The 26861-nt window shown below is 40.4% G+C and overlaps 1 protein-coding gene and 1 non-coding gene across 3 annotated transcripts in view; both read left to right on the top strand.

The window, feature by feature from the left end:
* TOP1 (DNA topoisomerase I) overlaps positions 1 to 26861 on the top strand; it is a 94002-nt gene that overhangs the window by 61870 nt on the left and 5271 nt on the right. Inside the window, exons 9-18 of one of the 2 annotated variants that reach the window (XM_055545049.1) lie at positions 4698 to 4813; positions 8103 to 8224; positions 9269 to 9391; positions 10988 to 11175; positions 11438 to 11582; positions 22144 to 22287; positions 23319 to 23504; positions 24514 to 24582; positions 25095 to 25209; positions 26159 to 26286. In XM_055545049.1, the coding sequence (XP_055401024.1) occupies positions 4698 to 4813; positions 8103 to 8224; positions 9269 to 9391; positions 10988 to 11175; positions 11438 to 11582; positions 22144 to 22287; positions 23319 to 23504; positions 24514 to 24582; positions 25095 to 25209; positions 26159 to 26286 (1336 nt within the window). Of the gene's footprint in view, positions 1 to 4697; positions 4814 to 7720; positions 7886 to 8102; positions 8225 to 9268; positions 9392 to 10987; positions 11176 to 11437; positions 11583 to 22143; positions 22288 to 23318; positions 23505 to 24513; positions 24583 to 25094; positions 25210 to 26158; positions 26287 to 26861 lie in introns of those variants that run through there. The other variant, XM_055545050.1, reaches the window with a different exon arrangement.
* LOC129626328 (U6 spliceosomal RNA) lies at positions 22753 to 22856 on the top strand. The gene has a single exon (XR_008701931.1). It is a non-coding gene; the product is annotated as a U6 spliceosomal RNA (small nuclear RNA).

The following is a 26861-nucleotide window of genomic DNA, read 5'->3' on the forward strand; positions in this document are numbered from 1 at the left end:
CCATCCAGCCATCTCATCTTCTGCCGTCCCCTTCTGCTCCTGCCCCCAATCCCTCCCCACATCAAGGTTTTTTCCAATGAGTCAACTCTTCGCATGAGGTGGCCAAAGTATTGGAGTTTCCGCTTCAGCATCAGTCCTTCCAATGAACACCCAGGACTGGTCTCCATTAGGATGGACTGGTTGAATCTCCTTGCAGTCCAAGGGACTCTCAAGAGTCTTCTCCAGCACCACAGTTCAAAAGCATCAATTCTTGCGCGCTCAGCTTTCTTCACAGTCCAACTCTCACATCCATACATGACCACTGGAAAAACCATAGCCTTGACTAGACGGACCTTTGTTGGCAAAGTAATATCTCTACTTTTTAATATGCTGTCTAGGTTGATCATAACTTCCCTTCCAAGGAGTAAGCATCTTTTAATTTCATGGCTGCAATCACTATCTGCAGTGATTTTGGAGCCCAGAAAAATAAAGTCTGACACTGTTTCCACTGTTTCCCCATCTATTTCCCCTGAAAGTGATGGGACCAGATGCCATGATCTTTGTTTTCTGAATGTTGAGCTTTAAGCCAACTTTTTCACTCCTCTTTCACTTTCATCAAGAGGCCTTTTAGTTCCTCTTCACTTTCTGCCATAAGGGTGGTGTCATCTGCATATCTGAGGTTATTGATATTTCTCCTGGCAATCTTGATGCCAGCTTGTGCTTCTTCCAACCAAGCGTTTCTCATGATGTACTCTGCATAGAAGTTAAATAAGCAGGGTGACAATATACAGCCTTGACGAACTCCTTTTCCTATTTGGAACCAGTCTGTTGTTCCATGTCCAGTTCTAACTGTTATTCCTGACCTGCATATAGGTTTCTCAAGAGGCAGGTCAGGTGGTCTGGTATTCCCATCTCTTTCAGAATTTTCCACAGTTTATTGTGATCCACACAGTCAAAGGCTTTGGCATAGTCAATAAAGCATAAATAGATGTTTTTCTGGAACTCTTGCTTTTTCGATGATCCAGTGGATGTTGGCAATTTGGTCTCTGGTTTCTTTTCTAAAACCAGCTTGAACATCTGGAAGTTCCCAGTTCATGTATTGCTGAAGCCTGGCTTGGAGAATTTTGAGCATTACTTCACTAGCGTGTGAGATGAGTGCAATTGTGCGGTAGTTTGAGCATTCTTTGGCATTGCCTTTCTTTGGGATTGGAATGAAAACTGACCTTTTCCAGTCCTGTGGCCACTGCTGAGTTTTCCAAATGTGCTGGCATATTGAGTGCAGCACTTTGACAGCATCATCTTTCAGGATTTGAAATAGCTCAACTGGAATTCCATCACCTCCACTAGCTTTATTCGTAGTGATGCTTTCCAAGGCCACTTGACTTCACATTCCAGGATGTCTGGCTCTAGATGAGTGATCACACCATCGTGATTATCTGGGTCATGGAGATCTTTTTTGTACAGTTCTTCTGTGTATTCTTGCCACCTCTTCTGTTAGGTCAGTACCACTTCTGTCCTTTATCGAGCCCATCTTTGCATGAAATGTTCCCTTAGTATCTTTTAATTTTCTTGAAGAGATCTCTAGTCTTTCCCATTCAGTTGTTTTCCTCTATTTCTTTGCATTGATCGCTGAGGAAGGCTTTCTTATCTCTCCCTGCAATTCTTTGGAATTCTGCATTCAAATGGGAATATCTTTCCTTTTTTCCTTTGCTTTTTGCTTCTCTTCTTTTCACAGCTATTTGTAAGGCCTCCTCAGACAGCCATTTTGCTTTTTTGCATTTCTTTTCCATGGGGATGGTCTTGATCCCTGTCTCCTGTACAGTGTCACAAACCTCAGTCCATAGTTCATCAGGTACTCTATCTATCAGATTTAGTCCCTTAAATCTATTTCTCACTTCTAGTGTATAATCATAAGGGATTTGATTTAGGTCAAACCTGAATGGTCTATTGGTTTTCCCTGCTTTCTTCAATTGAAGTCTGAATTTGGCAATAAGGAGTTCATGATCTGAGCCACAGTCAGCTCCCAGTCTTGTTTTTGCTGACCGTATAGAGCTTCTCCATCTTTGGCTGCAAAGAATATAGTCAGTCTGATTTTAGTGTTGACCATCTGGTGATGTCCATGTGTAGAGTCTTCTCTTGTGTTGTTGGAGGAGGGTGTTGGCTATGACCAGTGCGTTCTCTTGGCAAAACTCTATTAGCCTTTGCCTGCTTCATTCTGTATTCCAAAGCCAAATTTGCCTGTTGCCACAGGTGTTTCTTGACTTCCTACTTTTGCATTCCAGTCCTCTATAATGAAAAGGACATCTTTTTTGGGTGTTAGTTCTAAAAGGTCTTGTAGGTCTTCATAGAACCGCTCAACTTCAGCTTCTTTAGCATTACTGGTTGGGGCATAGGTTTGGATCACTGTGATATTGAATGGTTTGCCTTGGAAACGAACAGAGATCATTCTGTCGTTTTTGAGATTGCATCCAAGTACTGCATTTCGGACTCTCTTGTTGACCATGATGGCTACTCCATTTCTTCTAAGGGATTCCCGCCCACGGTAGTAGATATAATGGTCATCTGAGTTTAATTCACCCATTCCAGTCCATTTTAGGTCGCTGATTCCTAGAATGTCGACGTTCACTCTTGCCATCTCCTGTTCGACCACTTCCAATTTGCCTTGATTCATGGACCTAACAGTCCAGGTTCCTATGCGATATTGCTCTTTACAGCACAAGACCTTGTATATATATATTCCCTCACTCTTGAACCTCTCTCCCATCTCCCTCCCCATCCCACCCCTCTAGGTTGATACAGAGCCCCTGTTGAGTTTCCTGAGACATACAGTGAATTCCTGTTGTCTGTCTATTTTACATATAGTAATGCAAGTTTCGATGTTACTCTCTCCATGCATCTCACCCTCTTCTCCCTTCTCCCCATGGCCATAAGTCTGTTCTCTATGTCTGTTTCTCCATTGCTGCCCTGCAAATAAATTTTTCAGTACCATCTTTCTAGATTACATATATATGTTAGTATATATTTATCTTTCTCTTTCTGACTTACTTCATTCTGTATAATAATCTCTAGGTTCATCCACCTCATTAGAACTGACTCAAATATGTTTCCTTTTTATGGCTGAGTAATATTCCATTGTGTGTATGTACCACAACTTCTTTTTCCATTCATCTGTCAATGGATATCTAGGTTGCTTCCACATTCCGATGACTTCCTTTCTATGGCTGAGTAATACTTAAAAGCTTTTGCACAACAAAGGAAACAATAAACAAGATGAAATGACATCCCTCAGAATGGGAGAAAATAATTACAAATGAAACAACCGACAAAGGATTAACCTCCAGAATATAGAAGCAACTCATGCAGCGCAATACCAGAAAAATAAACAACCCAATCAGAAAATGGGCAGAAGATCTAAACAGACATTTTTCTAAAGAAGACTTATAAATGGCCAACAGACATGAAACGATGTGCAGTGTCGCTCATTATTAGACAAATGCAAATCAAAACTACAATGAGGCATCACCTCATACTGGTCAGAATGGCCATCAAAAAATCTACAAACAATAAATGTGAGAGAGGATGTGGAGAAAAGGGAACCATCTTGCACTGTTGGTGGGAATGCAGATATATATGCATTCAATATTCCTATATCCACTATGGAGGGCAATATAGAGATTCCTTAAAAAATGAGAAATATGACCCCATTTTTAACTGTTACCCATCATAGCTTTAGAGGGTTTCAACTCTGCTTTGAATTGAGTATACTTTCATGTCAGGGTTGAGCCGTTGGAACATTAGTACCATATTTATTCTAAACAGATGATTCTTCATGATAAGATCTGGGAACTGGGGAGTTTGTTGATGGGGTTAAGTGTGATTAAGTACATGTTTTTCCTAACTTTTTTGATGAACTGTTGATGGGGGCCTAAAAGGCCAACACTGTTATTTTTATTTCTATACTAGTATTTGTTGATACAGTGATATCAGCATGTGTCATAGGATATGTTCTTTCTCTTTAAACTGAGGTTTAGTGTTGAGTGAATCTCTTAATTTGCTTAAATGCTTAAGTTATCATGAGCCCTTAGGATGAACATGATGGAATTAGGAGGAATTATAAAAAGTTGGAATCTTAATTTTGAAACACTGAAGTTGGGAATTCCCTGGCAGTCCAGTAGTTAGGACTCTGAACTTGCACTGCCTGGGACACTGGACAGAGGAACCTGGTGGGTTATAGTTCTTGGGGTCACATTGGGTCGGACATGACTCAGTGACTAAAGTACCACCACTGCCACTTTCTCAAAGGGTGGTTTTCCCTGTACCTTCACCCAATATCTCCATTCCCAGGAGGCCTTTTCCATTGTATCAGTGTATAAAATAGTGCCTCCATCATGTACAGATTGTGGCTTGCTTTTACACCATTGTGATAAAACAGCTGTGATCATTGCTAAATAATGAGTTCATATACTCAATTTCTTTGAAATAAACTGCTGAAATGTTTTCCTCCATTCACCTGAGTAATCCATCATCTTTGTTGTAAGCGTTGGCTTTTTCAAAGTGAAGGATGCTAGTTTTTTTTTACCTAGATCTTGAATGGGGGAACCAGAGTCATTCCAGAGCACCAATCAGTTGAGCAGATAATTATTTTGGTATTTAATCAGTGATAATCTCAATATCAGGTAAAGTGATCACTAAATGAGGTTGTACTTTGTCTTTTAAAGGTGGGAAGAAGAACGCTATCCTGAAGGCATCAAATGGAAATTCCTAGAACATAAAGGTCCTGTATTCGCTCCACCATATGAACCTCTTCCAGAGAACGTCAAGTTTTACTATGATGGTGAGTTGTTCCAAGGTTGTCCAATTCTTGGCCAAGGAAAGAGTGTGCTTCTATTTAGGAATAGAAAGTGGGGAAGCATCTTGTTCTGTATTATTCTTTTTGTTTATTTCATTTTGTTCTTATGTCATTGTATGGTTTGGGGAAAGGGCCATCGGGCATTAACTCTTAAAAGCTCATTTGGTACAGGAAAAGTTCCATGAGAAAGGAGCTGTCTTATCTCCCTTGTTTCCCTCTTTGAGTCGTGGTCTCAAAAAGGTCCAGCTATCCAGCTACATAGGTCGCAGCCAGCGCTTGGTCAACAAGCTAAATGTTTTTATCTGAGTGACGTTTCTAAGGAGCTACTCTTTATAAGAGTTCTTAGAAAAGTCTTACTTGAATGGTAGTATTTTATTTTAGTGATATAATGCAAGCTCACAGGCTACTCACTGCTAGAAATAGAATTAGTGCTTGTCTGGGGACTAAGCCTGCCATCAGCCTCTAGGTGGGGCTGATAGGTGTCTATCACTCACTCTGTATGGTATAATGCTATGCTGTTGTCCTTTGTGCAGTCAAGTCTGATGAGCTAATCTGAGGGAATATCCTGCCTAGTTCTTTTAGAACACTCTTAGACCTCTGTCCTTGGGTTGAAAATTTTGAGAGTAGTCCTTGATGCTCCCTTATTGGCATATAGCAGTTTGCAGATGGTAATACTCAACTGATTTCCCTCATTCCAAGGGTTTTCTCCAGAAATACTCAACGGATTTCCCTCATTCCAAGAGTGTTCTCCAGAAATGACCAGAGCTTTATTCCTCAAACTCTCATGTACTTTAGATTTACCAGGTGGATCTGGGCTCATTTAATTGATATTGAGTGATCATGGGTGCTTCTGAACCAAGTGGTCTGCTGACCAAACTTTGAGAAACTAAGCCAGGAGGACTGCTGAAAAGCACGTCTCTGTCCACCACCAGTGGTCTCGGGCCATGGATGCTTAAAGGTCAAGGGGAAGTAGTTTATACTGAAAGGCTGGGTCTTGCAAATGAAAAACATGTCAAACTTGTAAAACTGGAATTCGTTGTTTTAAACTGTATTTGTTCAACGTGCTGTGTTCAGACACCAAGACCCAGCAGTGGACAGTACTGACGAATCTCTGATTTTATGGGATGTGTGATCTTGCAGGATTTTATAGCCTCATTCTGACCTGTGTTGACTGGAGGGCATGGGACAGAATTCTACTGTTAGCCCTCATAGTGGTCATTCTGGAGACTCTGCAGTGTGACTCAAAGCCAAAACTCCAATGATGAGAAAGAGCCTTAGCTAATCATAAAAGTGCAGATATTCTATAGCCCTAGTATAGGTTTACCTTTAGAGTTGAACTTTAGGAGATTCAATTGGTGAAGCCTAACTTTGAGGTCCAAAGTGATTTGAAGGAAAGCTGGGTTCCTTTCTTTAGCCTTTGGGTTTCCCTTACTTTCAGAGATGGGAAGCCAAGGCTTGAACTAATCATCACAGGTCACCCTGGTCCCTTCTACATTCTTGCCCTATCGGAGCTCCAGCTCCAGGGCTCTCACATTTTCTCATTTGGTCTTTGAATTTCTTCCCTTTGATTAGGTAAACTCCCACACTGCAGTAAGTCAAACAGTTGTATTTGACTTACTACCAAGTTGATCCCGTCAGTCCTGCCTACTCTCTAGGGAAGAGAATTCTCAGACTCCTTTAGCGCCTGCCAGGGAGGAGGGGCACGGGCTGGCCAAAGCAATGAATGACCTCTGAGAACCTGCAGTTTTCAGCTCTGACTCAGCAGTTTCTTATTCCTGGAGCTCAGCCTTTCCTACAAAGCACTACTCTTGCCAGGAACCTCTAAGTCATCCTCCTACCCTTCTACTGGTGGGAGCTGTCATTTCATCTTTTGGCAGCTCATCTAAAACAGGAGGCGTCAAAATTTCTTTATTGGGACAGAATTCAGCAGAATTTCCCAGAGTATACCAAATGTATGCGAGAATAGCTTACATTCTTTCTTGCCTTTTATTTCATTTGTATTATTCTCAGTGACTTACTGGTTTCCTTTTTATCAGAAGCATGTTACATCTTAACTGGCAACACTGGTTCAGATTTGAGTGAATTCTGAAGTGCAGGAACCTCTTGAAAAGCCAGCCTGTCCTTCCCAAGCTGTGTCGTCTTTGGAAGGAGCTAGAAGGTTTAGAGGGGAAGTGGCGCCACCTGTTGGCCTTTTAAAGTTATAGATTTCAAGCAGGTTCTTTTGTCTACCCTGAAAGTTTCAGTTTAGAGCTGCAGTTCCCTGTACCATCCTTGCAATCAGGGATGAAACTGTCTAACTATCATGAGATGAGATGTCTTCTGAGTTTTGAAATAAATGGAATTTGGGTTAAGTTTTAGTTTTCTGTAATAAATGTGAAAATCCTTGGTAAATTACTAGTACTTATGTAACAGGTAAGGCAGTGGAAAAATGTGTATAATGCCAAGAACCCCAGTCATCCCTGTGTTCTGGATGAGTCCTGTTTCTCTGAAAGAGGCAACTTTATAATAATGCCTGTGTTCCAGGGCATTTCAAACTCTGGTGTGTACACTAGCCACCTGGGGGTCTCATTAGAATGTATGTTCTTGGTTCAGTCGGTCTGGGGTGGGGCCTGAGATTCTGCATTTCTGCCAAACTCATGTGATGTCAGTACTGCTGGTCCATGATCATACATTGAGAAGCAAAGTTCTAGAGGAAAGTCTTACTTAGATTTTTTCATATGGGATATCTGGGCTTGCCTGCTATGAATATATATATTTTTTAATTCATATTCCACCCACCTAACTTTGAAGAAGAAAGATGCCTATTTCTTTTCCCCACAATTCCTTTCTTCCATTCCCTGTCCTATCCCTTCCTCCCCTTCTTGAACAGAAGCTGTTTAGCTTAGCAGTGGCAGGAGTCCCTCTGAGGATTTGATTTTTAAAAACCATTGAAGAGGTGTAAAGGACCCTGCTTGCTGAAAGGAAAAGGAAGAGTGACTGGGCCTCCCCCAGGTCATCCCTGTCCTGAGCAGGCTCCTGGGAACAATTTACTGGCATAGTCTCCAGAGAATGACCCAGGTAAATATCTGCTAAAGAGAAGGAAAATTCATACAAGTAGATGTTAATCGATAATACTGTTTTTGTTGTTACTGTTACCATGCGTCACCAGACCTTTATATATATACCTTCAGAAGGTAAATAAACCATTATGAAAGAAGATGTCTCCAGAACCTCAGTGTTTAACCTCAGAACATGAACACAGCACCTCATTTTTTGGAACCACTTTTGTCTCTAGGTAAAGTCATGAAGCTGAGCCCCAAAGCGGAAGAAGTAGCTACGTTCTTTGCAAAAATGCTCGACCATGAATATACTACTAAGGAAATATTTAGGAAAAATTTCTTTAAAGACTGGAGAAAGGTATTGTAGCCCATGTGTTAATATCCTAGCCCCTTAACAAAAACACTGATCTCTACTACTAAGAAATACATGATAATTTTACCAAAAGAATTCCCTGATGTACAATTTGAGTTTCATGAATTTTATTGTATTGAAAGTTGGGGTTTTTTTCTCCCCCCTGTTCATTTACTGTGTTATATAGGTTTTCTATCCAATAAGAATAACTGTGTTTCTTTTCTTCTTGGCTCTCCTGTGGCTGTAGCCAGGAAAGTTTGATCAGATTAGGTCAAACAGAAACCTCAGCTCCAGTTGAGCAAAGGAAAGTTTGTCTCTCGGGACTGCCCTCTGTCTGCTGTTGCAAAGAGACATGCATTAGCATTGTCCTCTTCCCTTTTGATTCATGCTCTTCAGCTTTAGGTACTTTCTGCTCTTAACACCACATATCCTTTGTCTGCCTGCTGCTGCTGCAGGGTCGCTTCAGTCGTGTCCGACTCTGTGCAACCCCATAGACGACAGCCCACTAGGCTCCTCTGTCCCTGGGATTCTCCAGGCAAGAATACTGGAGTGGGTTGTCATTTCCTAGGTGATTTTAAACAGTTTCTTTATTCTTAATTTGGAGAATGTGAGCAGAGGCTGAGCTGAGGTTCACTTTCTGAATAGCTGTAAAAATAAGATTTAATAAGTGAATAGAGCAAGGATGTTTCTAAGAGAGAAGGAGCATCGAAATGTTTCTTTCATCACTAAATGATATATATATATTTGTGTTTCTCCAGCTGTGGTATTTATGCTTAGGAGATTGTGGCAACGTACTAAGGAATCTAAGAAATGACATGAGAGTTACCCTTTTCAATGTTGTTATCCTAAATATTTTTCTGCCACATGCATATTTTATTATAGAACAAGGAAATAAAATTGTTTCTTTTTTCCCCCCAAATTCTCAAGTTTAGATTGACTGTCTCACTAGATACTCTTGGACTGAGAACATGATACTTCGCTGTAATTGTGGAGAAACTTGAGGGCTTATTAGTTTATTTACTGTCTTTTTCTGTCTCCCTTTTTAACTAGGAAATGACCAATGAAGAGAAGAATATTATCACCAACCTCAGCAAATGTGATTTTACCCAGATGAGCCAGTATTTCAAAGCCCAGACAGAAGCTCGGAAACAGATGAGCAAGGAAGAGAAACTGGTACTGCAGAATTTCTTAAACCTGTGGAGAATTTCGAAATAGTGATTAGTTTAATTTTGTTCTTGGTTCTTACAAAACAGTTTTGACTTTAATGATTTCTGTGCTAAAGATTTAAGATTCTTGTAGTGAAGTCTTGATTTTCTTAAGGGTTTCACATAGACAAAAAATTGTGAATAGGCATTATGTTTAAATGGCTCAGTATGAGCTGGTGTTCTGTTAACCTAAAAACCAGCCAGTAGCCTCCAGTAATACAGTGTTTAAGGAAGAGTAGGTCTGACCTACAGTGGCTCCTAGATGTTAGGGACTTAAGACTGATAAAATCATATTGGCCATATGTGTGTACACACACACACACACACACACACACACACACAAACACATTCTCTTTCTTTGATCTGTTTTTAGCCACACTCATCCAACTTAATCTTCTAGCTGTGGCCAACCTCATTTCTAAAGGATCTTTCTAGTATCTGAAAATGGATGTCACTTTCTAGGATGTCACTTTCCTCTAGAATATTGGTAGGCAAACTATAGATAGGCTGCTCGTTTTTATACAAAAGTTTTATTGAAACATGGCACATCTAACTTGTTTACCTATTATCTATAGTCGCTTTCAGCAGTGGCAAAGTTGAGTAATTACAACAGAGACTGTATGGCCCTCAAGCCTAAAACATTTTCTATCTAGAAAAAGCTTGCCATTCCCCGCTCTAGAGGCTCAAGGCTGGAGTTTGACTTTTTTGGCTCAAGGCTGGGATCAAAAAAACAGGTTAGCAGAGGTCTGGAAGTTAAGTATTTTATAGTTAAGTATTTTAAGGAATTCTTGGCACTTCGAAGTCTTAAATTTCAGTATTTTAGGCTTGCATGTTTATATAATTTAGGCCATTGTCTCTATATAACTTTCTGTTTGAGAGTACCTATTTGACCTTTAGTTTAAAAGATTAGTTACTCCAGAGATGGTAAGAATGATACCTGCATCATGCTTTTCAGTCTCAGTTTAGTCATCTCAGTATTCCAAATTAGTGAAATTTATTTTGTTTTTCACTTCAGGGGTGTTTTTCAAACTAAAATCCATGTCAGGAGGTTTTATAAGCATCACCATGTCAGAGCCCTGCCAAGGATACCCATCACCAGCAAGTTGTGAATCTTTATCTGTGCACAAGGCAGCGGGACTTAGTTTAAGTCTAATTGCCGAGTGTGGTATCAATATGAGGGAAGGGCTAGCACAGGGTAAGGAGGCTCCAGATCTTTCTGTTTTTTTTGGAGAAAGGATCGCAGTGTGAAACATATGTACTAGTAAAGAATTGATAGCAGGTTTCTTTGTGCTGGAAACCCCGTGTGAAATAATGTTCATATGGGGATTTTATTATATTTAAGCTTTTAAAAAACTGTGGTTTTCCAGAAATTCCTTGGTGGTCCAGTGGTTAGGACTCTGAGCTTCTACTGCAGGGTGCCTGGGTTCAGTCCCTAGTCAGGGAACGATAAGATCCCACAAACCATGCAGTGAAAAAGAAAAGAAGAATTTCATAGGTTTTCCTTTATCTGAATTTGTTTCTTAGTGATTGAATCCCCTTTGAGTACTTTTTGGCTGTCTTCCAGAAAATCAAAGAGGAGAATGAAAAATTACTGAAAGAATATGGCTTTTGTGTTATGGATAACCACAGAGAGAGGATCGCCAACTTCAAGATAGAACCTCCTGGGCTTTTCCGTGGCCGCGGCAACCATCCCAAGATGGGCATGCTGAAGAGACGAATCATGCCTGAGGATATAATCATCAACTGTAGCAAGTGAGCACAGTTCGTCCTTTGGCCAGAAATGAAGTGGGTGGCTTCCTTTGTTCTCAGTAGTTTGGGTTTTCCCCCCATATTACAGAAGACTGTTTGGGAGCAGCATGGTATTTCTATGTATAGATCTTCAGGTGCTTATCATGTATTGACTGGTGAGGAGGAAGCTTGGAAATACGCGCTCAGAGATCATCCACTTCCAGTGATGAAAAGTGAAATTGGTCACTACTTCCCACCTCACTGCTCTACTGCTTTATTTCCACAGAGATGCCAAGGTTCCTTCTCCTCCTCCAGGTCATAAGTGGAAAGAAGTCCGACACGATAACAAGGTTACTTGGCTAGTCTCCTGGACAGAGAACATCCAAGGTTCTATTAAATACATCATGCTGAACCCCAGCTCACGAATCAAGGTAAGTGGTAGCCAAGAGCTGCACCATTTAGTGGGGCTGAAAATCTCTTGTCATTTTGTTTGAAATCTAATGTCCTCAGCCTCTAGAATCACTTTGACAAATAAACCATCCCCACCCACAAAAAAAGGGTACTTTTCATAGTTAGCATTATCTGGTGACCTCCCTAAGATGTTTCCATTTTCTACATCACATTATAATCTTATTTATTAATTTGCAGATACTAATTGAAATCCCTGTATGAACCTGGCACAGTGTAGGCATGGTGCTAGGAATTACATTGGTAAACAAGACAGACACATAGTCCTTGCTTTTACATTGCTTACTGGTCAGACTGATGAAAAATGTGGTAAGTGTATTTTGGTTTCTACAGCTAGTTCTCTTCCTCACCTTTCTGGGCTCTGAAGAAAGGAATATAATTACTCTGAATCCAGAAAGAGCTGTAAAATCTAGAGTCTTACATACTTTGTCTTCCTAAGGCTTCATCTGAGTAGATTCCACCAGGACTTAATGGGGTAATGTTTGGGAAAGCATATCTTAAGCTGTTGTGTACACATGTGGCAGTGTTTATTGATACTGTTATTGAAAAGAGAAAACTCTTGGAAGGACTATCAGTTCTTATTAGCCTGCTAGGCATACCCTGCTTGAATGAGTCCCTCAGATATACTGTGGAAATATGAACGTCAACTTGAGACGAGTTCCACAAAAAAAAAAGAAACAAAAACAAAACAGAGAATTAGTTCTGTATAGACTGAAACGGAGAACGCAATGGCACCCCACCCCAGAACTCTTGCCTGGAAAATCCCATGGATGGAGAAGTCTGGTGGGCTGTAGTCCATGGGGTCGCTAAGAGTCAGACACGACTGAGCGACTTCCCTTTCACTTTTCACTTTCATGCATTGGAGAAGGAAATGGCAACCCACTCCAGTGTTCTTGCCTGGAGAATCCCAGGGACAAAGGAGCCTGGTGGGCTGCCGTCTCTGGGGTCGCACAGAGTCAGACACGACTGAAGCGACTTAGCAGCAGCATAGACTGACTGTTTACATGCAGGGCACTGAGAGTAAAGCCCCTCTTAATCTTGGTTTATAGTTTATTAAACACTTGTTAAGATTTGAAAGCTGCAGCTCAAAAGGCCATATGTCTTTTCAAGACCAGACTGCATATTTTATAGCTTATAGTCCTGTGTCCTAATGAAAAATGCCCCTGTGTATATGTTCTTAGTATAATTGGAAAATGACACTGTTCTTAAAGTGAGCATAGACTCAGAAAGAGAACCCCCATAGCAAGTAAAAGTCAAAATCACTTTAAGAAACATGTTATATTCCTGTTCTGAAATACCACAGAGCTATAGGGTGACCAAGGTAGATGAAAAGTGGTTTAGCCCTGAAAGAACTTACTGCCTGCTGGGCAAATTGGGTAAGAATTCAGTTGTATTAGAAAGGTAAATGTTAAATGCTTTAGATAAAGGGAGCAGTTATTCCCAGCAGTTAGAGAATAAGAACAACTTTTTAAAGGAAATTTGGTTGCAGTTAGGCCTCAAAAGAGAGGTAGAGCAGTGTGTCATATGGACAGAGGAGAGATATTAAAAGGAGTAACAAAAGGAATTATCAAGTGATGGTCAGGTAACATTGTAAATATGCTAAATGTCGCTACTATTGGTGTGAATTTTATATTATTCACACAGTAAAAAAAAAAAATTATCAAAATGAAGGATACTGGATCACTGTTAAAAAGTATTTTCATGTAAGTTGACATTTGATTCTTGTAATAACCATACCAGACATGTACTCATGCCACCATTTTACAGATAAATTTAGTCTCCGAGAGGCCAGATTGTGGCCAACCTTAAATGCCACACTAAAGTGACTAGACCATGTTCTGTATTTGATGGAGAACCATTGACTTGGAACAGAGGAGTGTCTTGATCCGATATGCAGGCATAATGGACAATCACATTAGTGAATGTAAACTGTTGTCAGTGCTGCAGAGGACACAGGGTACCATTTGAGAGTATACCAGAGCACCTGATCTGGCTTCCAGGGCCTAGGAAATGCCTTTTTGAGGAAGTAACATTTAAAATGAGACTTACAAGGTGAGTAGGATTATATCCATGGACTTCCATGGTGACTCAGACAGTAAATTGTCTGTCTACAATGCGAGAGACCTGGGTTCGATCCCTGGGTTGGGAAAATTCCCTGGAGAAGGAAATGGCAACCCACTCCAGTACTCTTGCCTTGAAAATCCCATGGACAGAGGAGCTTGATGCAGGCTACTGTCCATGGGGGTCGCAAAGAATCGGGCACTTTTTTCCAGGATTTATCCATGGAACGGATAGGGGAATGGGCATTTCAGACAAAGAAAGTAGCCTTTTGAAATCCCTGAAGAAAGAAAGAACTGGGTGGTCTCAAGGACTGTAGTTTGAGTAAAATGATCAAGAGAGATACGATGAGGAGGGGACTGGAGACAGGGATGCAGGCCAGATCTTAAAACGCTTCCTTCAGTTTTTTTTATATTATCTAAATCCAGTAAGAAGCCACTGGGTTTTAAAGGGGAATGATGCCAGATGTGTGTTTTAGAAACCTGTGATATAATTGATCATTCCGACTGCTGCTCTGTGGAGACTGGATTGGACCCAGGAAGTAGGGAGACCAAGAGGAGGTTGTTGCAGTACTCCAGCCAGTAAGTGGCAGTGACTTAGGATGATGGCAGCAGGGGTCAGGAGAGACAAACAGATGCCAAATACACAAGGACTGTGCGCTCTCGTAGGTGGGATTCACACTGATTGTAGGCGTCTCTGGGGTGGAGAGCCTTGTTAGATAAGCTGAGTGGAGTTCAGTTCAGTTGCTCAGTCGTGTCCGACTCTTTGCGACCCCATGAACTGCAGCACACCAGACCTCCCTGTCCATCACCAACTCCCGGAGTTCACCCAAACTCATGTGCATCGAGTCGGTGATGCCATCCAGCCATCTCATCCTCTGTCATCCCCTTCTCCTCCTGCCCCCAATCTCTCCCAGCATCAGAGTCTTTTCCAATGAATCGACTCTTTGCATGAGGTGGCCAAAGTATTGGAGTTTCAGCTTTAGCATCAGTCCTTCCAAAGAACATCCAGGACTGATCTTCAGAATGGACTGGTTGGATCTCCTTGCAGTCCAAGGGACTCTCAAGAGTCTTCTCCAACACCACAGTTCAAAAGCATCAATCCTTCGGCGCTCAGCTTTCTTCACAGTCCAACTCTCACATCCATACATGACCACTGGAAAAACCATAGCCTTGACCAGACGGACCTTTGTTGGCAAAGTAATGTCTCTGCTTTTTAATATGCTATCTAGGTTGGTCATATCTTTTCTTCCAAGGAGAAAGCGTCTTTTAATTTCATGGCTGCAGTCACCATCTGCAGTGATTTTGGAGCCCAGAAAAATAAAGTCTGACCCTGTTTCCACTGTTTCCCCATCTATTTGCCATGAAGTGATGGGACCAGATGCCATGATCTTCATTTTCTGAATGTTGAGCTTTAAGCCAGCTTTTTCACTCTCCTCTTTCACTTTCATCAAGAGGCTCTTTAGTTCCTCTCCACTTTCTGCCATAAGGGTGGTATCATCTGCATATCTGAGGAGAGCCAGCCAATTCATTCAGACAATATCCAGACACCTCCTTTGCACTGTAAGGACTTTAAGCAGGTTTTTGAGTAATTGTTATGGTAGTAAACCTAGAAAGTCACATAGATGTAGGCCCTGCCTGATACTTTATATCCAGTGCAGAGTGGCTTGCTCCAGCAGCTGGGTTGTGATCCTGAGTCATGAAAAATTGTTAAAGGCTTGGAGAGAGGTACTGTTGAGGGGGAAATAAATGTGATTTCTTAAGCTTTCTGCCTGTCCTCAGTTATCTCCAACTCAGAATAGATCTTCAGAGGTTGAGGTTTTGACAGTGTGTTACATAGTTTTTTTTTAAGTGCATTGCCAGCAGGAGATAAGAGTCTCTTTTTAGATAAAAGTGGAAAGATACAAGCAATAAGGATTTTATTTTCAATGATTTATTTCCAATATACAAAAATAGATACAACAATCATTCATGTAGTGCCCTCCATCTGCCCGTGTCAAACCTTAACATCATGTCCTATTTTTTCAACTGCTTCATTTCATAAAAAGTATTGTGATAAACATAGCTGAAGCTCACTAGGTAACATTTATCTCTTTCCCTGGAAAATACTAAAATGAATTTAATGTTTTCATTCTTGTGTGTATTTTTAGTACCTTATATGTCCATGAATACCAAGTAGTATTGTTTTACAAGGTTTGATCTAAAGTTGGATATTTATTGAGATCATTTTGCAACTTATTTCACCACCCTTTGGTTTTGAGAGTTTATTATCTTGATACATATTTCTAATTTACCCATTTTTATTTGCTACATAGTATTCTATTATATAAAAAGTCATCTGTTCTCTTGTCAACAAACATTTAATTAGAGTTTACAGTCATTTCCTAATATAAATAGCGCTGGAATAAACACATTTTCCTTGTGTATATAGATGAAAATTTTCTTTAAAGATTCTTTATTAGATATTTCCAAATTGTTCTCTGAAGTACTGGAACCAGTTTACCTCACCACCATCCTCCCAACATTGTGCTCAAGTTTCTGTTTTTTCCATATCTCTGCCATCGTTTGTAAAATTTTGCTCTTTAAAAGATGTTTGGATCTATGATCCATTAGAATGTATTTTTGTAGATGGTTTGAGGTTGAGATACAATATATTTTCTCCAAATGCATAACAGTTGTCCCAGAACAAGTGAGTTGTGTTCACCCCTCTCTTGTACGTGACGTTTCTACATGGATGTCATATTGTTTCTGGGCTCCCTGTCCTGTCTGCCTGTTTTTTCATCAGTAGCACACTGTCTGACCTCCTGTAGCTTTATGAAGTCTTACTATTGAGCAGGACAAGTTTTCTTTGTCTCATTCTTCAAAACTGTCTTGGCTTTCTGCTTTTTCACATTAATTTTGAGATAAATTTGTCAAGTTCTAATGAAGGCTATTGAGATTTTTTTATAGGATTGCATTGAAATTACAGATTTTTTAAAAATACGAACTTTATTTGGCTGCACCGGGTCTTAGTTGCAGCACGCTGAGTCTTTTGTTGAGGCATGTGGACTCTTAGGTGCAACATGCGGGATCTAGTTCCCTCACCAAGGATCGAATCCAGGACCCCCTGCTTTCTGAGCACAGTCTTAGCCAATGGACCACCAGGGAAGTCCTGAAATTATAGATTAACAGGGGGTAAATATTGAGATTATTTTATTGAATCTTCCCATCCATGAACCTGTTACATGCCTCTCTATTAATTCATGTCTTCGAATATATCCTTTAATATTGTGTCTTAATTTTTTCCATAGAGGTTTTACACATGTTTAAAATCTTTTCTAAGAGGCCTTATAGTTTCTTGTGCTATTGAATTTCAAGTATTTGTTGTTGTTATTACATTTTTGTTTGTTATTACTGGAGTAGTAATGCTGTTGATTTTTTAATATTGATCTTCTATCTAGCAACTTTGCTGAACTCTTATTCTAAAAGTGTCTGTGTCTTTTGGAGTTTCTATATAGACAGTTAAGTGACCTATAAATAGAGACAGAAATTTTTACTCTTCATTTCATATATATATATATATATATATATATATATATTTTTTTTTAAGTACAGATATATTTTTAAAGATACTCAGTCTAGACTGTCAATCCTAGGGCTTTATTTATTTTAGAAAACTCTCAACTATCATTTCTTCCTCAGTTTCTAGACCATTCCTTTGCATTTTATTTCTTTGTCTCTTTAGGTCTGATCTTCATTTGGGGAGAGTTCCCAAGGACTTACTTCTACTAATTCTCTATTTGATTATATCTAATCTAAAATTTACCCCTCCTGTAATTTGCTTCATTATATTTTTTCAGGATTTCTAATTATTTTTATTTCAAATTTACTTGATTTCATTTCATTTAAGGCATGTGCTTATTTTATCACTTTTGGAGTCCTTTTTAGTAGATTTTTTTTTTTCTCTCCTGAAAATCTTTGTTCTTTAAAAATGTTACCTGAAGTGAATCATGTACTAATTATTTTTGTTGACAGTTCTTCTAACCCATTTCCTCATATATTTTGGAATTAGTTTGTAAGCCCTTTTGACTGGGAAGTAGTTTTTGTTTCTGTATCATTCCCTTTTTCTCTTTGCTCTGCACTTCTCTGCTCACTCCTCCTGTCTTAGAGGGAGTCTAGCCCAACTTAGCCCAAGTTGACACAGCCCCTGGCTTCAGGTTGCGTAAAAAACGATAAGGCCCCTTTTTGCATGAAGCACTTCCATTGCTGTGTGTTTGGAGGAAAGTGATGATTAAAGCATGAATTCATTGACCTGCTCTGACCCAGAGGTCTATAAAGAGTACATTTTTGTCAAAGAGGGTGAAGGGTGATAATTGGTGGTTTTACTTCATGGAAGACTTTGGGTCCAGTTTATAGGAGGCTACCATCATGGGGCACACCTTTCTGCTCAGCCTCCTGAGATTTCTCCTAAGATTGTTTGCTTGTTTTTGTATCTATATTTTGTTCATTAATTTCTCCCATGTAATATTGCTAGACCTTTCTACTTCATCTCTGCTCCATCAAGGAATTTAACTCAAGTATGATGAGACTTATGGATTTTTGATAATTGAAAACTTTTGGTTTGTGAAGGGTAAAAAGTACAGCTGAAATGTGTCCTTCTGATGTATCCTGTCTTTGCCGCTTTCTGGAAACTTGGATTGGTCTACTTGTGGTCATAACCAGGGTTACAGTACTTCCAGTCTCACAGGTCATTGAAAGGATCAAGACTTTTGAGAGTCACAGTAACACATGGTCCAGCTACTGATAAGATTGTCCTGAGCTCATTCACATCTGTGTGTGCTCATCTTGGTTTGTTCTGCTTTTTCTCCCAGGATTTCCATTAAACAGACATCTTCTTGCAAGTGTTTCCATTCCTTTCTTCTTCCACTCTGTACTTGGTACCCATAGAATTTGAAATGGCAGGGGAAATGATAGCTCTCTGGAACCTGTGTTTTCAACAAAACTCTCTGATCCCAGATAAACCATGGATATAGAGGTTACCAAAGGATTGCTTATAATAGGTATTCAACCACTAAGTCCAACCTCTGCCAAGCATTATCTGGTCTTATAACCTGAGGTTCAGCCTTAGTAAAATTAAGGCTCCTCAAACCAGTTTTAACTTTACAAATAAAATTCATAATTTTCCTTATAAATGAAGTATAGCAACCTTCAGGATCACTGTTGCTATCACATTGTATTCAGTCATACTAAAATATTTTCAGTGCCAAATATACATCTCTGCTTTTTCTCTTTAGAACCTATAATTCTGGGGTTTCAAAGATACATGTGTCTACAACCTTTTAAATGTAACCATCTGGGGATTACAGGCTGGATTGAAGAAAAATGCCTTTATAAAACTTTATAGTCTTGGGAAGCTCTGATTTTGGTGAGTTTTATTAGAAGGAGAAAATAAGACATGCTTATTTTTAAAAATTACGTTCTGGACCTGACTTTTTAGTATACAGTTCTAAATTTTAAAGCGTAAAAGAGCTAGAAGCTAGACCATTAAAGCTTCTAAATGATGTCATGGCAGAACATCTTCATGACCTTGGAGTAGATTTCTTGGACACAGAATAAACAATAAACAGTTGAAACAGTGAACTTCATTTAAAAACCTTTGTTCAACAAAGGACACTACTAAGAAATATACAGGTAACAGGGAGAAAACATTTGCAACATGTATAGCTGACAAAGGCTTGTATCCTGTATATACAGATAATTCGTATCATTCAATAATAAAAAAGATAAACATCCTCATAATAAAAGAGCAAAAGTTGGATGCTTTAGAAGACAGAGGAACGGCCAATAAAAAAGCACATGAAAGCACTATTCACCATCCCTATCAGTGAAATGCAAAGTAAAGCTGCAATAAGCTACTATTTCCAGTTCTAGGTTATTTCTGCTGTAAATAAAATGAAAACATATGTCCACAAAGACTGCACAGCAATGTTCATAATGCTGTATTTATGTGAGTCTAAAACTGGAAACATCCCAGGAGTCCATCAGAATAACAGTACAGTGTAGTCAGACACATTAGGGGTCATCATAGAATATACCATATATATACATATGAGGGAACTTTCTGGATTGACAGAAATATTCTCAACTTGATAGGGTGTGGGTTACATGTATTATGGATTGTCAAAACCGATATAACTGTATACTTAAAAATGTGTAACATAAACTCTTTTTAGAAGATTTAGAGTGAAAGATTGAAAGGAAGTATTACAAGAAAAAATACTACCTATATCTCAAAAGGATTTGAATCTATAAAGAACTCTGTAAATCAATAAGACCAACATATTTAAGAATGGACATTGTATGGAAAGCTGGTTAGATTTTATTTTTAAACATGGTATAAATACCTAGGGCCAGTTTATTGTCTTTTGTTTAAATTACGTGTGTTTGGGGTTCAGATTGCCATTCACTCTCTGAATTCTATTCAGGGAAGCTGAACACTGCAGGGATAAGCATACTTCCTAGAAGCCAGCCCTCTCCTGTTAGACTTAGTTCAGTTCAGTTCAGCTCAGTCGGGTGGCTTCTCCCATCATTCCCATCTCTGTGTCCTTATTTGAGAGAATCCTGGATCCCTGTGCTAGGAGCCTAGCCAACCTGTGAAGAAAAGTTGGTCTGGTGGTTATGGCCTGTGAATGACTGACTTGTTAGGTTTGTAAACTTTGCTTCAGTGGTGTGATTAAGGAATGGGCAAATGAAGACACAGACGCAGGTTTTGGTAGGCCTGTGTGCATCAGGATGATGGAAAAGAGCCTGTTTCTCAACTGGAGACTGAGCTGTTGCAGATGAGCCTTTCGTGTGTGTAAGAAGGGTTGTGAGGGAGATTCATTACTGTCTTGAGATTTATTACTTATAAGAGGAAAGCTTCTGTCACACCTTTTTCTTAGTTGCCCTCTTCAGTGTCAAAATACACTTAGAAGAACCAGAGAGAAATTTTCAGCTTCCCATTGTTAGCATATAGAACTTGAATGCTGCTGCTGCTAAATCACGTCAGTCATGTCTGACTCCATGACCCCATAGATGGTACCCAACAGGCTCCTCTGTCCCTGGGATTCTCCAGGCAAGAATACTAGAGTGGGTTGCCATTTCCTTCTCCAATGCATGAAAGTGAAAAATGAAAGTGAAGTCGCTCAGTCGTGTCCGACTCTTGGCGACCCCATGGACTACAGCCTACCATGCTCCTCCATCCATGGGATTCTCCAGGCAAGAGTACTGGAGTGGGTTGCCATTGCCTTCTCCGAATTTCTCCTGTATCACTCAATCATTCAATCACCCACCCACAACAACAGGTAGTTAAGGAATCGCTTGTTTTGTAGCCAAACAAGCACACAGCACTATACCTACCACACACAGTCGGGGGAGAGTGCTGATGACTCATTAGCGTAGCTGGGTTAGCTTTCATTTGTGAATGTTTGGAACTAGAAGTAGCAGACATTTCTTGCTTCGTGTGTCCCACACACCTGCATGCTCAGGCGGCCAGATGCCTTGACCACAGTTCTTAGGCCTCAGAGACCACATGTCTGTGTCATAGGTAGAAATCACTGTAGCTCTCCTCGGTTGTGGGCTGGGGGAATTAAGAGCAGAGATTCTTGAGTTCTTAAATTCTATCCCCGTGTCCATGTCATACAGTCTTTTTCTGGCCTTGTAATAATCCCTGGCCGTTTTGGATTTCTCCAATTTTCTTTTCTTTTTTTTCCCCTTTCCTTTCTCACTTGATATTATCATTAGTCCTTGCTTGTGACTTTTTCCATTTAACAAGGTCATAGAAATCTTCCCTCGCTGTTGATTAGATTGTCTTTTCACACCCTTTTAAAAACCTTACATTGGCTTTAGAATCAATTTTCAAACCTGCCACCAAAAGCTCTAATGTTAAAAAAACCGTCTTCACAATAACAGTTTCCCTCAGTCTCATCAAGAATACTTTTAAATGCAGAAGTTAGAAAATGGTGAATAATTGTAGCTGTTCCTGGAAGTCATTGTGTTCCTTAGTAATTATAAGCTGTAATCTTTGGTTCTGCTTCCTTGACAGTTCCATCAAACTGTGAAGGATTGTCTTGAATTTAATGAAGTTCAGTCCTAGCAGAAAACTGCTCTTGGGTCACAGATTCAGCAGCAAGACTGATGCTGATGTGGGATTAGGGATGTTTATATATACCCTTTGTATTGACAGAAGTTAATTTGGGGGACATATCATGTGGGCCTTCTTAAGAACATAAAACATTTCACAAAATGAAAGAGGCTTTTTTAGCAATCAGATAGGAACCAGTTCTGCCTGTCAGGGAATGGGACAGCGTACTTTGTCACCCGGTAAATGCATTGCTTCACTGAAGCTCAAGTTCCTTCTCTTTGGTTCAGAGCTCTGAAGTTGGATATTCAGTGTCTGTCTTTATTCCACTATCCTTAAGCAATCCCCCTTGGGTCTGTGTCTTTGCAGGGTGAGAAAGACTGGCAGAAATATGAGACTGCTCGGAGGCTGAAGAAGTGTGTGGATAAGATCCGGAACCAGTATCGGGAAGACTGGAAGTCCAAAGAGATGAAAGTCCGGCAGAGAGCTGTAGCCCTGTACTTCATCGATAAGGTGAGGGCATCTTCCTGTCACACTGCCTACCATGTTCATCTTCATGAAGATGGAGGAAGTATGTATTCCTCCAGGCCCTGTGTTTTAAGTACTGCTGGTGAGGCAGTGACAGGCCAGTGATCTGTCATCCTGCTCACCCAGTCTCTAGCCTAGTAAGGAAGGTAGACGTGGAGAGACAGGTGTTCAGTGTCAGACCAACTGCTGCTGTCTCCAGTCTGTCTAATAGAAGGACTTTCATGAGTCTGAATGTGCCAGAAATTTTCAAACTCTTTGACCATGTGCCATCCTCCAAAATATTTTATATCACAGCCCAACATATAAGTATATTTGTGTTTGTGTATAAGTGAAACAAATGTCACACAAAACAATGCTCAGTCTTTCTGTGTAAGCAGCGAATTCTGATAGATTTTCCTCAGTGTCTTATTTTTAAAAAGGATGGTTATAATCCTTAAAACTGGTTAAATAGTGCTTGCTTCGGCAGCACACAGAGTAAAATTGGAATGATGCAGAGATTACCATGGCCCCTATGTAAGGATGACACACAAATTTATGAAAATTAGTTAAATGATCGCCAATGTATCACAGTTACAGTTTGGAAGACAGTGCTTTCGAGATCAGTTTCTCACACTCTTTCAGGAAAAAAAGGTTCCGTGTTTTCCCTTGGTTTTAGCACGGTTTAACACAAGTTCTGAATTAAAAATTAAGAAAAATTCAGAGACTAGCTTTTTGAGTCTGATTGCCCACAGTTTTAAATATCTTCTTTCCTCCATCCCCATTTGAGAGGACAGAGTAGAGAGATGTTTTTTGGGGAAGGTTAATAGCCCTTGATTCTCTCTCCACACTGTATTTAAGGGAAGAAGCAACAGTGCAGATCCAGAATTCCTGAGCCTTGCAGACTGATGCCCTGGCCCCATAGAGACTTGGGATGCTTCTGATTTGGGTTTCCTAGACAGTGTATGATATTGAAGTTCTTCATTCATGCTTATCTTCTCCCCACACCCCGACCCTCCCTCAATCTCCTCCCTGGACAGCTTGCTCTGCGAGCAGGCAATGAGAAGGAGGAAGGAGAAACAGCAGACACTGTAGGTTGCTGCTCGCTTCGTGTGGAGCACATCAATCTGCACCCAGAGTTGGATGGTCAGGAATACGTCGTGGAGTTTGACTTCCTGGGAAAGGACTCAATCAGATACTATAACAAAGTCCCCGTTGAGAAACGAGTAAGTTAATGTGGCCTGAGCTCCCTGTCCTGCTTTTGCTTATTACTTGTTTAGTGCTTTTCCTGTGCTCTGTGTTCTGCCGAACACTAGGAAAAATGGTTTGAAAGAGTGAAGAGGTACTGTTTGGTGTCCTGTATGCCTTCTTTTAGCCCCTGCCCTTTACCCCTCACCTGTGCTACTGAGCATGCTGTAAAGAGTTGGTCCTCACCTCGATTTGTACATTATGTTTATCCCACTGTGTTGTTTTAATGATATAACCACTCTTTAGTATCCCTTGGTTGTGTTGCAAATTTGTCACTTTTGTAGCTTTGCTCAACTTTCCCCCAGCTCCTGATTCAGCAAAAAGGTAGCCCTTGAGTCTCTGGATCTCTCAGCCCAGAGCTGAAGCAGGTGCTGCAGTGCCATGGCCCCCAGAAGGACTGTGCTTAACCCTACAGAGTGCAGTACCCTGGCAGTCCAGCCCTTCGGCAGTCTGATATTTCATCAGTAACTGGGTTTTGCTGGCTGCAGAAATGTTCCAGATTAAATAAAGCTAAAGAGATCTGACAATTAATGTAATACTTGAGTTTAGGTTGGATTCCACCCTGGGGAGGTGAGGAACATCAGTGGGTCAACTGGCAAAATAGGAATATGAACAAGATTGGATAAAAATGTGTCTAATTGACAAAGCTGAGAAGTTCTGTGTGTATGTAAGAAAATATCTCTGTTCTTAGGAAGTACACTGAAATATTCAAGGGTAAAGGGCATAATTATGTAAGTACCCAGAAATGGCTCTGAACAAATAATTGTGCATATACACATGTAGATGTAGAAATGAAATGAGTGTACATGTACACTGCACAGATAGGAAATGAGGTAAAATACTAATGGTAGGTGAATTTTGGTAAAGGATATGGATTTGGTTTTGTTGTTTTTTTTTGCCTTGTGGGGTTTTTCTTTTTTTGCAAGCTTTATGTTGTAATTATTTTCAAAGCAAAGATAATAATTAGGCTCTGCTTATTTCTTTTAGGTTTTTAAGAACTTACAACTATTTATGGAAAACAAACAGCCTGAAGATGATCTTTTTGATAGACTCAATGTGAGTGGACAAAGCCCACTGGGTTGAAGAGGGGCCCAGCCAGAGGCTCTCAAGCCCCTGAAGGAGAGGGTTGCCTGGGAGTGGCTGGGGCTTTGCCCTTAGCCTATCCTGGGGCACCCTGCATTCCCTCCCTTCCTCAGGCACACACAGATCCATGGCCAAAGCCCTGAGATGGGGTGGATGAACCCTGCCTTCTGTCCTCCTCTGGCTTCTGCATAGCCTTGGCTGGAAGCTCAGTCATCACTGCTAGAGACCCAACACCTGTCCCTGAACTCTTACGGGGGAAGATCTTTATAGGGAAGGATACATATGCTTTACTGGTCTGCTTAAGATCAAAGTGCTTCTTAGGGAGGTACATGCATCTCTGTATTCTGGAATTCTTCTCCCTTTTCCTATCCCACTGGCAGGACAATTAACTTGTAATTGCATAATGTCCTAGAGCTTGCCAGGAGGGCCTAGATGGTATGGCTTTTACCTAAATCCCATCCTTTTTGTTGCTTTGTCTCCTCCAGACTGGTATTCTAAATAAACATCTTCAGGATCTCATGGAGGGCTTGACAGCGAAGGTGTTCCGTACATACAACGCCTCCATCACGCTACAGCAGCAGCTAAAGGAACTCACAGCTCGTAAGTACTGCCTGGCCAGACAGGGACCACAGCCTTACTGCTGATGTCCACTGTCCTTAGTCGGCTGAGTCCTAGATCTGTTCCACTTTTCCTTCTTAACATTGTGACTGGAGACTTCTCCCCTCCACACCTCGAATAGAGGGCTAAGGCTTATTTAGATGGCTAAACAGATCAGTTGTCTCCCCCATTCCTGTTCTTCTAGATAAGGAATGCTGACAGGGGCTTTCTATCTGCTCTGAAAGTGCCTATATTTTGTGTATTGTATCTATGTTATTTAAGAGCTCACCAAATGAAGTATTGTGATGTTCTATTAAATTGGAGAGAGTAAGGTTGTCATGGTTACTAAAACAGCATAGGAGCAGATCTTTTCCCTGAGGTTTCTATTTGTCCCCCTTTGAGAGTAGATAGTAATCTCCTAAAAACTGGCTGCTGAAAGTATCACCAAGATCCACAAACTTTTTTCCTCTGGAGTCTAATTCTAATGAATTTGCACTGTCCTCTAGAAATATGTCAAATGGTATTAGAAAATGGTGTTCAAAAAGTCAAAGGTGGGTGTGTTGAGGGTCAGTATTTTAGGGTGTGGTAAAGAATGCTACATGACACAAGTGAAAACATTTCTCAGGTGACACTTGATATTTTCCTTTCTGGAAGATACAGTACCTTGTGGTTTTAAAGTGTAAAACTTAGGGACCCTTCATTTTACCCTCCTGTCTAGGCTATTTGTCCCAGTTCCAAGCTGTTTTGGGTGGTTAGATGGGGGAGGTGAGCACTGGGGAAAGCAGGTGATGCTGTTGACTCTCAGATTTTGACCTTGTGCCTTGGGGGATCCTGAATTGATCATCTGAATGAGATGAGGCCCAGTAAACCCTGAGGATGGAGCTGGGGAAGGCGCGCTGTGTGTTCTTTCTTGGTACACAAACTGACTCTTAATCACCATTTTTCTTTCCAGCTGACGAGAACATCCCAGCAAAGATACTGTCTTATAACCGTGCCAACCGAGCTGTTGCAATTCTTTGTAACCATCAGAGGGCTCCACCAAAAACCTTTGAGAAGTCCATGATGAACTTGCAGTCTAAGGTATTTTGGATCTGGATGGTGGGGGGTAGCAAAATCGAAAGAACCATGTCTGCTGTGGCGATTTACACTCCACCTTCTGGGCTGGGCTGGCAGGTGGCCAGTCTTGGGTCTGTTCTGGAAGAAAGGTTCATACTAAAGATATATGGAAATATGATTGTAGTTACTCCTGATCAAGACACTCAATATTGGGTATTCATTGTCCAGTGAGTATTCTGACTTAAAAGCTAAATTTTTTGAAATACTGCTAATTATTGTCCTTCTACATGAGGATAATGGATACAAAGATAGTCTTCACAATTCCTTTCCACAGCCCAGAAATACAACTGTTTCCAAATCAGATTGTTTTAAATTGAAAGGATGATGAAACAATGATATTTAATTTCCCCTAATCCTAGCACAACTATTTTTATTTTTACACATTCCACATGAATCATATTTTTATATAGCTCATCATCAAACATCTGTTGAATACTGGCTGTGTGCCAGAGCTGCTGCCCTAGAGGGAGAGACTGACATGCAAACAACGAGATGCTGTTCCTCTCTCCTTCCTCCAACTCGGCCTGGTACTGAGCTTT

The sequence above is a fragment of the Bubalus kerabau genome, chromosome 13, assembly GCF_029407905.1.
Source record: "Bubalus kerabau isolate K-KA32 ecotype Philippines breed swamp buffalo chromosome 13, PCC_UOA_SB_1v2, whole genome shotgun sequence".
Taxonomy (NCBI): Eukaryota; Metazoa; Chordata; class Mammalia; order Artiodactyla; family Bovidae; genus Bubalus; species Bubalus kerabau.